The sequence below is a fragment of the Aptenodytes patagonicus genome, chromosome 7, assembly GCF_965638725.1.
Source record: "Aptenodytes patagonicus chromosome 7, bAptPat1.pri.cur, whole genome shotgun sequence".
Lineage (NCBI taxonomy): Eukaryota > Metazoa > Chordata > Aves > Sphenisciformes > Spheniscidae > Aptenodytes > Aptenodytes patagonicus.
The window spans coordinates 7,011,703-7,026,703 of NC_134955.1; the positions used below are offsets into that span (position 1 = coordinate 7,011,703).

A 15,001-nucleotide genomic window follows, 5' to 3' on the forward strand; every position below is an offset into this window, starting at 1 on the left:
ATGAACTATCAAAGAATACTTATATTTTTTTCCTGTTAACAGGAAAATAAATGATGGATTTTGAAGCAAGCAAGCATTCCCATCCATGCAAAATATACTCTATCATTCAATTTGTAAGCAGTATCTGTACTGGGGCAAGACCTCCTTGAAGTAGAGCCCACTGGCTACAACACATATGCGCTGTAGGAAACACACATAACCTAAAACAATTATTATACAATATGAGGTGTTGAAGCAAGCTGTCTTTGTAGTCCCAACTAGTATTCTCCAGCAAAACAACAGAAGTTTGCACAAATTTTCTAACATGGACATGTCTTAAAAATAAGCAACAATATCGTGTCGTCTTGAAAATTGGTAACACCTAGTCTACAGCAGTAATGACAAATTGTTGCAGTATGCAACTTTGATTCCTCTTACCTCCAAAGCAAAAAGCAGAATACGTTTTATAAAATACACCTTCTTCTCCCTAACTGCCTTTGCACATCTTGCACTGTGTCGTGATACCTTTCCTTTGCTCTACCATAGGCCAGGTAGACCTCTCCCTCAATGGCTATTTCAAGGCACTCGGGTGAGTCTGCATATGCTTATCTAGGTTCTGCCACTCTCGATTTCTATTTCCTTCTAATTTCTCATTGCACAAATAGCAATCATTACACATGCCATAGTGTTTACTGGAGAAGGAGCTACCTGAGACAAATATCCCATGTTCCTCACCGTGATGCACAAACCTAAATATTCCAGTGGCAGAGTAGCGGGGTGCTGGGTGGCTTTCAGGATTTTATTTCTTCTTCCTGTACCCTCAAAAAGCCATGTCTAACATTAACTTATCCTTTTCGCTGTGGATGCTGAGAGATTGGGGGCACTTAGCTGTGCTATGGGAATGACTTCCACAGTGATGAGCCAGCTGCTGAGAAAGCAGAGGGGGAATTGTGGTTGACAGCTCCAGTTCAGGGGGCTCCACCACTCTGAGAGGGATCTGTGGATTTGATACCGACTTCACCACGGGCCAGCGCAGAGAGCGGCACGCGAGAGAGACAGGCTCTCTGCTGCCCATGCAGATCTGCAGATGGGCTGCTACACTGAACTGACAGGAACTCTTCCAGCATCAGTATGCTCCTTCCTGGCTATAGATACGTTTCACTTACGTAGTCTGTAAAGCAGACACACAGAGATGAAAGTAACCAAGCTCAGTTTTGATCAACTGGGGTGCAACAATTAAATCAACTATAGATTTGTGCTTTTAGCAGGTAGTCCTATTTAGATGCTCAGAAGGTGTCCAAGATCATGAAATATATTGATGGTTAGACATGAGAGAGTGGAAAAAATGACTGCTGAGATAGTAAATCCTCAAAGTTGCTTCAATCTGTCCATACAGGCTGTTTCTTGCCCTGGCATTTATTGGCTTTCCAGGCATGGGATCTTTTGAATGACCATGCATCTAGCAGGTGACGCTGCAAAATGTGGAAGTGGATTAAATCTACGTATATTTGGCAATTAAACCTCTGTTACCAGTTTTCTAACCACTTCAGATACATACTGGGTAAATACAAGACCCACGTTTTGTAGACACCTCCACAATGAATGACCTTAGAGAAATGGGCGTAACTTTCAATATGATTCTTTGTTTCAGATTTAGGTCAACTGTTAACTTTTCCCCAGCTGAAAAAAAAAAAGCAAGTATTTTATCAGAATCATCTAGAATTTTACTTTTATATAGGAAAGGCAGGAAAAGAACTTTACATGAGTACAGGTTACTACTTCTGTGCCAGGATAAGATCTGCCAATGCTAATTAGGCAAGAGTACCTCAGTACTCACAAAAAATATACCAAAATACAACCACCCAAGAGGAAAGGAGGTAAAAGAATGACTTAGTTCCTCACCATGTCTTCTTATGGTAACATATAGTGTCATGCCGAGATACTATGACGACAGAATGCACTCAATTACTTTCTCAGAGTACAGGGATAATACATTTACCCCTCCAACATATAGGATTTGTTTTTTCCGCTTTTCTGTCTGAATATCTAAGGCTTTTGTGACTCTTCTTGAGGCTTGAGCCTGGAACTGGCTGCCTGCTCACTTGCACACATACATCTTTTGTCCCACACTCCCATTCCTGAAACCAAAAAGAGAAGGTGGACTGCACGGTACGAGCACTGTTTGGGGGACTCTACCTGGAGAGACCCAGCCTGAGAGCTTCTGAGGCTACCGCTCGGCCTCCAGAAGTTTCTCATCTGGTTTGTATGTTCAGACAGCCCCAACCTGGCAGCTCAGGCAGCATAATAAATTCAGGCTTGTAAGACGGGTCTTGAAGCGTAACACCGAACAGTTCAGCCTCCAGGCCATTTAGCTAAGCCAGCTTCTGTGTGCATGCGCATGTGAAAATAATGTTGAACACTGAAACTCGAAGAGGACAGATAAGGGAAAAAGTTTTGTTTCCCTCTAAATGTACTTGCAGCAGAATAACCAGTCTTGGGATCCTTATACACAACCATGCCAACTTTTGAAATTAACATGTAGAAACAGAAACTGGAAAGAAGCTTCCTCATCTTCTAAAAACAATGGAATTTACTGAACCTACTAGCATCTGTCCCCACAAACAGGAAAAATACGTAACTGTTAAGCACAGCAAGAACCTTCTAAGCTACAGAAATATTCTTGTATCAGCAGGATTGAAACTCATCCAGAATCAAACTGATTTAGGACTTGCATAGATAAGAAAACATTAATTAAACACAGGTTGGCCAACATGTTTTTAAACATCATTTAGCATCTAGTGCAGACCAAGTAGGTGATGTTTAAAAATATCTTAGCTGACTGTGGTTAATTCTACTTGGGAGTCTTTGCCTAAAGGGTTTGTCTTGACTAGAATTTAAAGGTGCAAGTTACAACACGCCAACACACTTTCTAAAGCTCCGGCACACACAAGGCAGCAAACATTTCTAATGTGTGCTAGCTGGTCAAGTCAAAGCTTAGGCTCTTAACTTGCTACCACACGTGAAACCTACACCTTGCATTTTCTTCATTAGAACTCTACCTCTTGGAATTCAAGCTGGAGCAACTGAGGAAATTACCTCCTCCAGCTGTTCAAATATTCGCAGCTGGCAGATGGATGAAGAGCACTCATCAGCTTCCAACCCAGCGTCAGACAGCTATTTTTGAAATACCAACAGAGGACGTCTACACTGGCTGTCTTTATAGGAAAGCAGCTGAAGAGAGCTCTTGGCGTGTTCCTCAGTCTCTGCTGGTGGGGCTGAATGGACAGATATGGGGTGGTAACGTCTCCAATCGTACCAGCTAGTTTCACAAGAGGATGTTTAACCACAGCCTCAGTTACCGCATGTCGACTAACACAAGGCATCAGGACAACTTTTCTCATGAAGATTCATCCTTACCTTTTCTACTCGAAACAAGCCCTTTGTCTCCAGCTTCCCGCTACAAATCCTGTGACTATTGACGTTTATGAAAGGGAAAGGAATTGCACCATCTCATCAACGTTCGCACGCTACCTTGAAAATACTATTTTAAAAGACCTAGCACTGAAGGACAAAAACCACCTTCCACCAAATGCTCCACAGCCAGGTGAGGAAAGACACTGCATCCCAAACTAACAGCTCAGCCTTGGTGGCCTTGGCAGAACTCCAAGACATGCCTTATTCATAAAACCGAAGTAATAAAAGAGACAGACACTCCCCTTCCCTCCCCAAGGATAATACAACTTGGTGCTGATGCAGAAATTAGAAGGAAGGGGACCATCTAAATTACACACTGAAATAGATACTACAAAAGCAAGCAGCTGTGACATTTCAGCCAGGTGGTCATCTTCAGCTGCAGTCAAGAGGAAAAATAACTCTAGACATTTCCCTTGCAGATACTTCCTGATTACAACCTTATGGCAAAAAACACCTCATTTTCACTGCCAGTATGCATTTTAATTAATCTTTATGTTCTTAAAATATACTTCGTCAATTAAAAGCCATGATCAGAGACTCTGGCGGCGGGGGGAGGGGGTTTGAGATGTTTAAGCAGATCTCTTAGTGCTGTAATCAGCATGGATATAATTAGTCAAGCAAATTCTCAGTTGTACTATTTCTTTTCCTGAAAAATTAGTTGCGTGTGTGCTGTCTCTTGCTTGCTGTTTATTCATCTCAAAAAGTAGATTAGCATTGCCTTTCAGAAAAGAGAAAACTTTTATTGATCTAAATCTTCCCCTTATCACTTTATTTCCCTAACCATTTTCACCAGCTATTAAATAAAAACCTTAATAAAGTTTGCCCTTGACTGATTAAAAAAAAAAAAATATCTGAGGGTAGCGTCACAGAAGAGAGACTGTTTCATATCATTTATGAACAAAAACCAGAAATACAACAGACCCTGGCATCAGCATACATCGGGAGGATAATCGAGCACTGCTGTCTCTTGACGCCTTCAGGATTGATTATCTTCCTTGCAGTATTACTGGGCATGATACGGTCTTCAAAACCCCAACAGTCAGAGAGCATCCTCCCTAACCCTTGTTGGAGAAGGTCAGAGCCCTGCCCTGAGGCTGACCGGTTGGAAGGTGACCGGTGCTCCCCTTCGGACAACCGTGTGCTTGTGTAGGTTGCAGGCAACCTACAGATGGACAGCAGGACAGGTTGCTGTCCTCTGCATTCCCACCAGCTCTCACACAAACCCGCAGCCAGACAGCCAAAACCTTATCATCTAAACCTTACCCATCAGTGCAGGGTAAATAAGACAACAACATTTTAAAAGGTTAAGAGTGGAAATCAAAACAAGGTTAAAAGGCCATTAAGTCAAGGAGACTTTTGCTTTATTCGAGTGGTTTGGGTTTCTGAAGCCAGACTGGAAAACCAGCCAAGAATAAAAATCATTTTGATTTGCCTTCCTTGATGAGAGAGTGTCTTTTTAATTAATCCAGCAGATCATTCACAAATATAGTGAATGGAAATCATATAGTTAAAATCCTTCAGACTGCTTTAGATAACTTTAAATATTAGAAGGAACTGCAACCATTTAGAAGAGCATCAAAACATAAAACAGCCTGGCTCTTCCAGTTAAAAATTCACACTGGAAAATGGTTTCTGCTTTCTAAAAACACTGCATTATCTGACTATATTTCCCTCTTCTAGCTTTCTATAAATACTTTAAGGTGTGGTTAGAAAACTGTGGCCAAGTTCTTCAAGGATTTTTAGAGTCTCCATATCAAGTTCAGGGCTGCAGCATATTTACATTAACATTTTCTGGAGAATACACTTCATTAACTGCTGTGGCAAAACCCTTGGTGGTCTGCTCCTCACTGACTCTGACCATTGCCGTCTCAATCATTTGCAAATTACTTCCAGATGGGTATCAGTTACACAGAGATGGAGAATTTTTATAACATTTATAAATAGTGCATGAATCCTACAGACACATGATAACTGCAGTGACATGCACGATGAGGCTGTGAAGAGGGGCACGTGGAGCACATAACCCAACGGGTGGATTCTGCCCACAGACAAGCTGGAATCCCTTTGCTTGTACCTGCAAGTAATACTCAGGTAGGACACTATCTCAAAAGGTACAAAAACCTCAGATTATACCTGCAAATTTGATACTTCGCAGGGGAGTCAGTTCCCTAAACACAGCCATTTAGTGCCATTTCAGATGCCCTCTTCCACCCGGCCCCAACTGCCACTCCAGGCGGCCATCGGTCTCCCATCTGTGTCAGACCTGCCAGTCTTGTGCAGGTGTCTCGGATAACCCAGCACATCTGAAAACGGCACAGGATGCATACACTGAAGCACCTGGGTCGCTCCCCCTTCGGTGACATAGAAGGCACCTTTTAATCGAGCAGCCAGCTTTTTCAAGTCTGGTACGCTGCTTCTTTCAACTTTTATTCGCTAGTATTCATTTTAGGACTCGGAAAACGATCCTCTGATGTCTCTCCAGACTACCAAGTAATTCATTGCATTAAGAAAATGACAACCCCCATTTTAAATTACTCCTACTGCATTTTTTAATGCCATACTCTCTATACGTGCACTGCATAAGACTCAGTTGCCTACGTAATACATCTAATTGCCTCCCATTTACATTCAATTAAATTCTGTGATACTATTTTGCAATATTAATTAACTAAGTCTGTCAGGGGCTAATTGCCCGGAGCATTTGACAAACGGCAGAGGTAAAGCATGGTATAGAGAGAAAGGTGTCTGGGGCTGTCTCCTGGATGAAGAGCTACTAGAGTCTGTGGTGGTGTAGGTACTTACTGCATTCCCATTAAGTCTGTGGGATTTTCATTTGCTTTAGGCGTGTAATTCTTGGGAAAAAAGTTCTAGATGGAAACGTCACTTCTAGCACAGATTTCAACACCACTTTGCTTTAACTCTGTCTCTTTTTCTTTGGCATGGAACACCCAGGTTTCTGTGCTGAAAAAGCAAATTTGCTAGTGCCTGGCAGTCAGAATTTGGATCTGTTCAACTATAAATAGAAGCCAGGAAGAAAGTTTGAAAATCATCTTAGAGTGGAGAGGGAAAATTGTGGTTGTACAGTGGGAAGTATGACAGTTTGTTTTTTTCTGTCCACAACCAGCAAAAATAAAAGACTGAAAAATTTCTGTACCTTATCCCAGAGAGAAAAAGGAATGAGCAGAATGAGGAAAAAACGTGTCACATCTGGTGCTGGTCATTTCTATTGAGGGAAGCTGCTTTTGTTCGCATCTACTTTAGTCTATTATATTCCCTCTGGGAAGAACGTGAACTGAAGCAAGGGAACCTGGAGTTGACTTGTGCACAGATGACCATAACCAGGTCTTTACAGAGAAGGAAGAAACCTTCCTCATTTCACTGCCAGTGGGCATGGCCAGAGCCTCTACAAATAGGCTTCAAAGTCAAAGCAGGCTGCTGCTGCGAAACTTTACGAACGACTCACAGGTCTCGGTTAATGGTTTTCAACTGAGAAGTACTGTACATAGATACTGCCTACTTATGGCTCTGCTCTCATGTCGTTTTCCTGTCTTTCTGCATCCGTGATAGCTGTTGAATTGGAGAGAGTTTTTCTTTTTAATCTTTCTGGAGATTCTCCTACCACTGCAGCTGTAGGAGGTAACTCGAACATAAAATGAAAACTGTATTTTTCCATTGTACTAAGGAATTATGACTGATTCTAATATGTCCAAACATTTGGCAAGTATCATTTTTACTGTAAAGTTGTTGGGTTTTGGTTGTGGGTGGTTTTTTTTTTTCAGAAGTCGCTTTAACATATCAAGTAAGCATGCTAGGAATGATTTAAAGCTTCTGGGTGTTCACATATAATTCTGAGCTCAAAGCTAGCCTATTTTTTTGCAAACTGAAATGCTGGAATTTAGGGGGACATTGATGTACACGTAGCAAATGGCTCTTAGGCCATAAGCACAGCAGATGATGGCTGAAGGCTCTGCCTTTTCTCTTTACCTCCTGACACACCCCAGGGTTTATGGAAGTTACACAATATGCACACCCACCACTTAGGTTTTATTGCTTAATTACTTATAAGGAAAAAATGAAGTCTCCCACAGTCACCTGAAGTTGGGAAAACAGAATTGTTTGTTTTTTCAACTTTTGGTGTGAAATATGATTATAAAGAATTTGGAAAAGAGTGGACTACAAATATAGTTTAACAAAACAACACTCAGACATACTGCAGCACATATTATAAAGCACATAAGGAATGTTGGCTAGTATATATTCTGAGCCAAGCAAGCCTCCCCAGACCTCTCATTATTTTTTTTTAATTGACTACTCATGCCATAGAGCCTTTCTTAAATTGTGTCAATTACACGCAGGCACCATATGAAGTCCTGGTAAATCTATTTTCTTTCATGAAGTATTCTCGACTATATTGCAAATTTAAGCAATACCTGAAATTGGAGGGAATAAACCAGAACCTGTAAAGTCGGAACAACACTTCCCTACTTCATAAGGTTTTGTCTGTTTGGGGAAATGAGCTATTGTTTCCCTAAGGTGCATTTATTGAAAAATCTCTCAACACAGCACTCATAGTTCCAGTCTAGCCAAAGTCACAAATAAGGACAGCCATACTTTGTATTTTAAACACTCTTTGATATGAGAAATGCTACTTTGACACTATGAAAATGCAAGCGAAGCAAAGCAAATTGCAGTGGTATTGTCTTATCTATTTCTTATTACTGGAAGTTCTCAACGCTCTCTGGCAAAGGTTGAACCATTACCCTCTCTTCATAGATAAGGAAACTAAGGCACAGAGAAGTCACTTGTCATATAATAGTACTTACTAAAGTAGTTATTGAAATTCAAAGCCTTCTCCCTGTTTATTGACTCTGAAACCCAACCTAATCCAGGGCTATGCTGTGAAAGGGTGCTTCAACTTTGCAAAGGCATCTCAGTTAAGACTTCAGTTCAGCAAAACACTGGACACATGAGTCTTAGTGCAGCTCGAGGACTCAGAAGTCCAAGTATCACCTAAGTAAAACCTAAAAAAAAAAAGCTAAAAAAAGAGTGGGACAAGAGGGAGATGGGAACTGGAGAGAGAATTTCTGCCAGAGAAACTAAGAACAAAAAGCCCTGTACCACAGAACTTGAATTTCTGATGCAGGTCAGGATGGGCTTGTGAGCGCTGCATCTGCAGCCTACAGGGGCAATGGGAGCAAGCTGCTCAATAAATGAAACAACATATATTTTATGGAACTTATGCAACAACTATACTGTAGCTCCTTCGGAAACAATGGTAATTACACACCTCGTGTTATCTTTGGATAATGCTGTAATTAGCATGTGTCATCACTGTAGCCATGATTAAAATAATTACCATAAAAAGTCCCTTGTAAGTAGCATTTACTGTTCCGGTTTCCAAACATGTACAGGATTTTTTTTTTTTTAAAGTATAATTGCCTTCTCTGTTCACAGCTCAACTCAACACTATTTCTTTCCCCACCCGCCTTCCACTTTACGCAGCCATCTGATGTTGCAGCAAAACTTTAACGTGTGTGAAATACTTACAGCTCTTCCAAGTAGGGAAAGTTCTTGAACGCATCCTCTGGTAGCCTTGTGATGTTATTCATGCTGATATCTCTGGAAAAGAAGAAATACAGATTTATCAATAAACAGTAAGTGATTTTTACACTCTAGGAAAAGGAAGAGAAAAAAGAAAGCCTAATCAGATGGTATGATAACAGAAAAAAAAAGTTCTAGCATCACACAGTAATATCTCTTTCCAGAAATTTGCATGTTAAACTTTCAAAGCACAGTAATTTGAGAATCCAGTCACAGCAAAGACCTATATAATGGAAAGTTGATAAAGTTTTCTGACACCTCTAAGCAAAAAAATGACTGTGAAACTACAGGGTATGCATATATGGAAGAGGCTCTACAGTACTGTTATCCCTGGTACTAATTTTTACCAACTTACACATGCATACAATTTTAACACAGATGATTAAGACCGCTCTAAAACCACAGCATACGAAAAAAATTAAAAAGATTGTGACCACCCACCACGCAAATTTTCATCCCACAATGTCTTTAAAAAACAAGAATACATGCATTGGGACTTAATAAAGAGCTTCTGGCAAACATGGCTTCTGGAACAACTGACAAGAATAGCAGAAACATGTCCTAGCTCTACCACAGTCATTTTTTTTTTTCTACAAAACCTATAGAAGTCCTCGAGGTAATAGTTTTAAGCAGATTTCATTCTCAGTCCGTGAGCAGAGACAGGCCATCAGCAAGTGCTTACATGATAGGTATGCAGACCTGTTCAGCTTTTTTCTTTCAGAAAGAGCAGTAAGTGGCAAACTTGGTGCCATCACCTCAGTTCACACCTACATAACCATCACAGATAATCCAGTCCTAAAGCAAGTTATTACTCAATGTGAGTAAAAGTAGCACGAAAACAATTCAGTTTGATAATTAAACTAATAGCTGCCTAACAATTTATGACATAACCCAAGTTCTCACTTTCCACTTGGTTACTGCTTTTTTTTTTTAATATGTAGTTTAACGAGCAATTCAGTGACTCGTTAGTACAGCCCTCCCAGCTTCCTTCTGCTTGCTGTCTTCCACACATCGTTCTCTAGCATCTATGTGCCACCTCCCCACATATTTTGGTAAAAAGCAAACAAACAAAACCAAACCACCCCTTCCATCTCACTGACAGTCAACAAGTACCACTGAAGCTCCTGCATGAAGATCTGAAGGGCTGGTGACTGCATGCAGGACAGCAGATTTTGTTTGCCACCTAAAAAGCTCACCTCAGAATAAAGTACCAGCCCTTGCCTACTGCTGGGGCAGATGTTCTTAGCCCATCCATAGCCACCACTGGTTTTCAACCATCTGCCTCAACTGGAATTATCACTTCTGATGAGGCGGAAAAAGGTCAATTTAGACTCTCCTTGCTATAATGGAATGGCACAAATCCCTGAAGAACCATTTTGCAGCAACAAAACCAGCCCCCTTGAGAAATTAAAAAGTTTCACGTTCAGGATATCTTCCATAGCTCCCACCCACGACAGGACTTGGTGCTGACCTTGGGAGGTTCACAGTCAGAGCCCTAAGGGGAGCAAGGAGCATGCGGAGGGGTCGGTGCCACTTCTGAGGAAATGGTGCCTCGGGACATTTGTACCTTCTTTCATGCTGTGACTAATCAAATGCCATGTCAGTACTGTATAACCTACCAAAAATGTTGCAGCAGCTAATTAAACCACTTTTTTGCAAAGAGTGCCCACATTATTCGTCCATTTGCCAGACCATAATGTCTAACATAGCTCATTAAAAAAAAGTTTCCTTATTTATACTGACAAAAGAATGCACTATATAAAAACCCCCCATGTTTACTGGGGAAAAAAAAAAAATTTTCCCCCACAGCAGTTGACAATGTCAACTGATGTCAGTGAATTTATGTTGAGATTAACAAGTAACTGGCAACTGTCTGCTGCCCCCGACGGAGCAGCACAGGCCCCCAGCCTCCACCGACGTGAACATTGCACTCCTACATTAAATCTAGATGCAATTGTTTCTTTAAACGAAATGTTTATTAAGTAGCAGGCCAAAACTCCATTTCTCATACCCCAGTGTAAACCAAGAGAGTTACTCCTCAGCAGCTGTTAAGAGTATACTAATGTAACTCAAGAGCAATGGAGATCAAAATAGGGTTCAGCATGTACAAAACAAACCCAATTGTGAAAGATGACCGAGAAAATCCACTGCAGCATAACAGACTCCTTCACTAAGCTCCAGAAGGAGCTGAACTGGAGATGATTTATTTCTGAACGCCACAGCCTGCGTGTTTTAAGAGGTGCTTTGTATCTCAGCAGCAGCTTGGGTACCGTGAGATGCTGCAGTTGCTGCGGGGGACATTTTTCTTCTTGCGCAGAAAAGTAAATAAAAGTATCAGATACGTGAATCATCAGCTGTCTGCTCTACAGGAAACTGCAACTTTTATTCTCCCTACTCCCTATATACATTTTTCAAATTGTCATGAATACACGCATTTCACACATCCAGGCTAGTCCCCTCCTTTCCAGATGACTACACATCCCCTCCCAGTATCAACTGGGAAGCATTTATGAAGAGGGCAGAAGGGTAAGAAGGGAGTGGAGACCCTACATGAATCCTAAGAAATAGTAACCTGTGCAAGAAAATCACAACTCTCTTAAAAGACTGTCCAGGTGATATATATATATATATGATCATATATATCGTATTAAATGGTGGTAGTAAAAATAGGTCAACAGTACATAGCATCAGAAAGTGCTTTATGAATGGCTATACATCACTTTGTCAAGGATTTTGACTGCAACCACATCTGTTGCACTACGTGATGGCTCTTTAGGACAGAAGTAGTAAGAAATCACATCTGTCTGAAAGCAACGGTCTTGAATCTAGAGCTATAAATGCCTGATTTTCAGAAGTGTCACATGCAATCCTAAATTAAGTCAATGGAAATCATGTAGACAGACAGCATGGCTGACATCCAAATTCTACACAATTTCTGCTTTCTCTGGGATCTGAAATTAGCAAAGAATGTTTTTTGCCTGTAGCTCCAAGTGTTAGCAACTACAGTTTTAACATGGGGAGTAGACTCTTTGGTTGTAAGCATGAAACAGAACACCTTAATAATGAAGGTTTGAGAAGCATCGTCAATATCCACAAATTCTACTGACATTTATTTTCAGTGAAACTGCACTTATATAACAAAAACAGGCACAAAGATGCATTGCAATTCTGTCTTTAGCATTATGATGTGAATCTTCAGGGACTGCTTATCCCGACACCTTGCTAAAAAGCTGGAATTATTACAAAGTTTCTGTATTTGCCTTCATTACACATGACAGTAACTCCTACTCAGTAAATAAGCCAATCTTTATAGCACTGATTCGCAGACTTTGGGGAACATCAAGACACCAACTTTCAAAGTTTCTTAATGACCACCATACAAGTTTTTAATCAAACTAAAATTGATTTAAAACATGATGTAAAAGCAGTTCTGCTGCAGAAATCACAAACTGATTGCCAGTGCCTTACCAATCAACAGACTTGGGTAGGTCACACTTCGAAAAACTGCTAGAAAAAATTAAGTTTCAATGTAAGGGATGAGAAGGTCTTCAGTAATGTTATCTGAAGTGCACTATCAGCAAAAGAACAATGAATACAGAAGGAAAAAACTACAAAGAATTGTAGAAGCCACAAGAAACTTGGTTTTATTTTTTTAAATACATAAAATTAATTTTTTTTTCCAGTCTACAGAACATCCTCAGTCAAAGAGTGAGTTCATGGGCACTATTTGCTGGTAATAAAATATTAAGTAGTTCATGAGCTTCAATGCAACCGTTTACAAACAGTATTAGCAAACAGATACCCATATCACTAAAGTTAGATGAATTAATAACCACTCTGTAAAAAAATTTGTGTAGTCAGTTTGGAAGGTGCTTTTAATAACACGTTTTATAGGAGAACTACAACAAAAATGGACTAGCACCCTATATTATGACAAAATAATGGCAGATACTCCCAAAAAAACACTGCCCAAAACAAAAATAGCCCTTGCCAACTTTCTACCGCTTTTATTTTAGAAAATATTCATTTTACTATTTCTATAACTTCAAAAAACAAATCAGTGCATGCAGAATCAAGGAGGCTGTCCACATAATAAGGATAAAATATTACTACAGGCCTTGTATACGTCAAAGAAGTCTCCACTGAGAAGCTGCCCTACTCCACATGTTCCTCTGCCTCTACCAGAAAGACCTCAGGCCTACGAGCCCAGAGCTCATTTAAGGTCCTAATATATAAAATAAAGTTTTAAGAACGAACAAAACGAATACCTAAGAGCACTTTCCCAACCTCTAGCAGTATCCACAGGAATGATGCTATCACACAACAGAAGGATCATGTCAGCAGTTGCCTGATGCCCCATTTCAGCAGGACTACGCTGAAGGTCCCGTTCTGGATCAGGTTATTATATCCAGACGTAAGTCCCCTAAAAACAGCACAACACCTACAAACCTTTCGATCGCTACCAAAAAAAAACAACCTAAAAAACTACAAACAAAACAAAACACCAGAAAACCCCCACACTTGCCCTAAATTTTACTGGTACACTGAAGTTCAGACTCAGTATCCAAAAGGCTTATCCTAAATTTCTTGTTCTTTCCTCACTTTGCAGTATGATCTGTCGGCCCCAGCAACCTACAGCTCTGTTGTGAAATTAAACTCAGCCCCACACTTATATTTGGGATGTTTTCCCGGGGAGATGCAAAACGGACAGCTTTAAGAGGGAAAAGATGAGGACAGCGATGCCATGGTTTTACACCATAGATCCATCAGGAAAATGAACAAGAAGCCAGGGGTAGACCTGCACCTTTCAGCAGTTAGCCATTAACCCGGCTTATACGTACTAAGCAGCCAGGCTAAATCTTCGCTCGCTAACCAACTTTAACGGAGACAGGTCAGGGCGTGATCGGGCAAGGAGCTGGCATCGAAACTAAAATGATGAGCAGCCAAAGGTGGCAACCTCTTTAGCAAGAGGAGGCTGCATCTCGGGGATAACATGAATCACAGCCTTATAGTTACAATTAGTTTCGCCATTTCAGGTAGGAGAGATGTAACACCAGAATATAAACACAACCATGCTCCCTCCTACAGTGCTATTGCTGCCGTGGCTGCAGTTTTGAATGATGAATAAGGCTCTCGCACTCAATCAGAAGTTTTGTCCTTCTTCCAGGAAGGTACTACAGAAAAGAAAAGAAAAAAGAAGAAAAAAAACCCCAATGAACCTAAAACAAGTAGCTTGAAGAAATGTATTGAAAATGTTATTTCACCATCCCAGGTACTACAGAGACTAATTTTTACAAGGTGAAAATCAAGCCACGGTACTCCAGCAGTCATTTGCTGTCTGCTTCAGTAGATCCCTTCAGGTTATTCTGACAACTACTTTGATCTTTATTTCCAGCTTAGTTTAGCAAAGTCCCCTGCTTTCACCTAACACAGAAACACTTCAAGATCTTTAAAAATACTTGTACATATACTAACCAGCAAGGACGCTAAAAGCTATGAAAACCTCCCTCTTGTTGAAAACAGGCATCAAATGAGATAAATTAACTTGGGAGAGGAAAGCACCTTTGCTGGACACAATAAAAAAACACACAGCACCACATCTCTTCTCTGCATAAAGCAGGAGATTTAAATTACTCTTAAAGCGACCAGCAGTGGAAATTTCAGAAACCTGAACTAGGCAATATAATGCACTTAAACTTTTTTATTATACTCCTTCTGTGCAAGAATTCCAGTTCCTGATGGAAAGTTTTGTTTGTTTTAAGGATTCTTTATTCTACCACTAGCCAAAGTCAAACTTCCCCAGGCTTCAGGATGAGCAGAAATACTTCATATCTTGAATGGCAACTTACTAATTCTCTCACATTTAAAAAAAAAAAAGAAACTCTTACTTATGTTTAGAAAGCGGCTTCAGTCACAGCTTTCATCAGTGGTATCACGCAAAAGAGAA

General features: G+C 40.4%; 1 protein-coding gene across 1 annotated transcript in view; it reads right to left on the reverse strand.

Moving 5' to 3' along the window:
* Nucleotides 1–15,001, reverse strand: part of LGR4 (leucine rich repeat containing G protein-coupled receptor 4) — an 81,932-nt gene that overhangs the window by 37,521 nt on the left and 29,410 nt on the right. Inside the window, exon 2 of the mRNA XM_076343857.1 lies at nucleotides 9,001–9,072. Coding sequence (XP_076199972.1) covers nucleotides 9,001–9,072 — 72 coding nt within the window. The remainder of the gene's footprint in view (nucleotides 1–9,000; nucleotides 9,073–15,001) is intronic.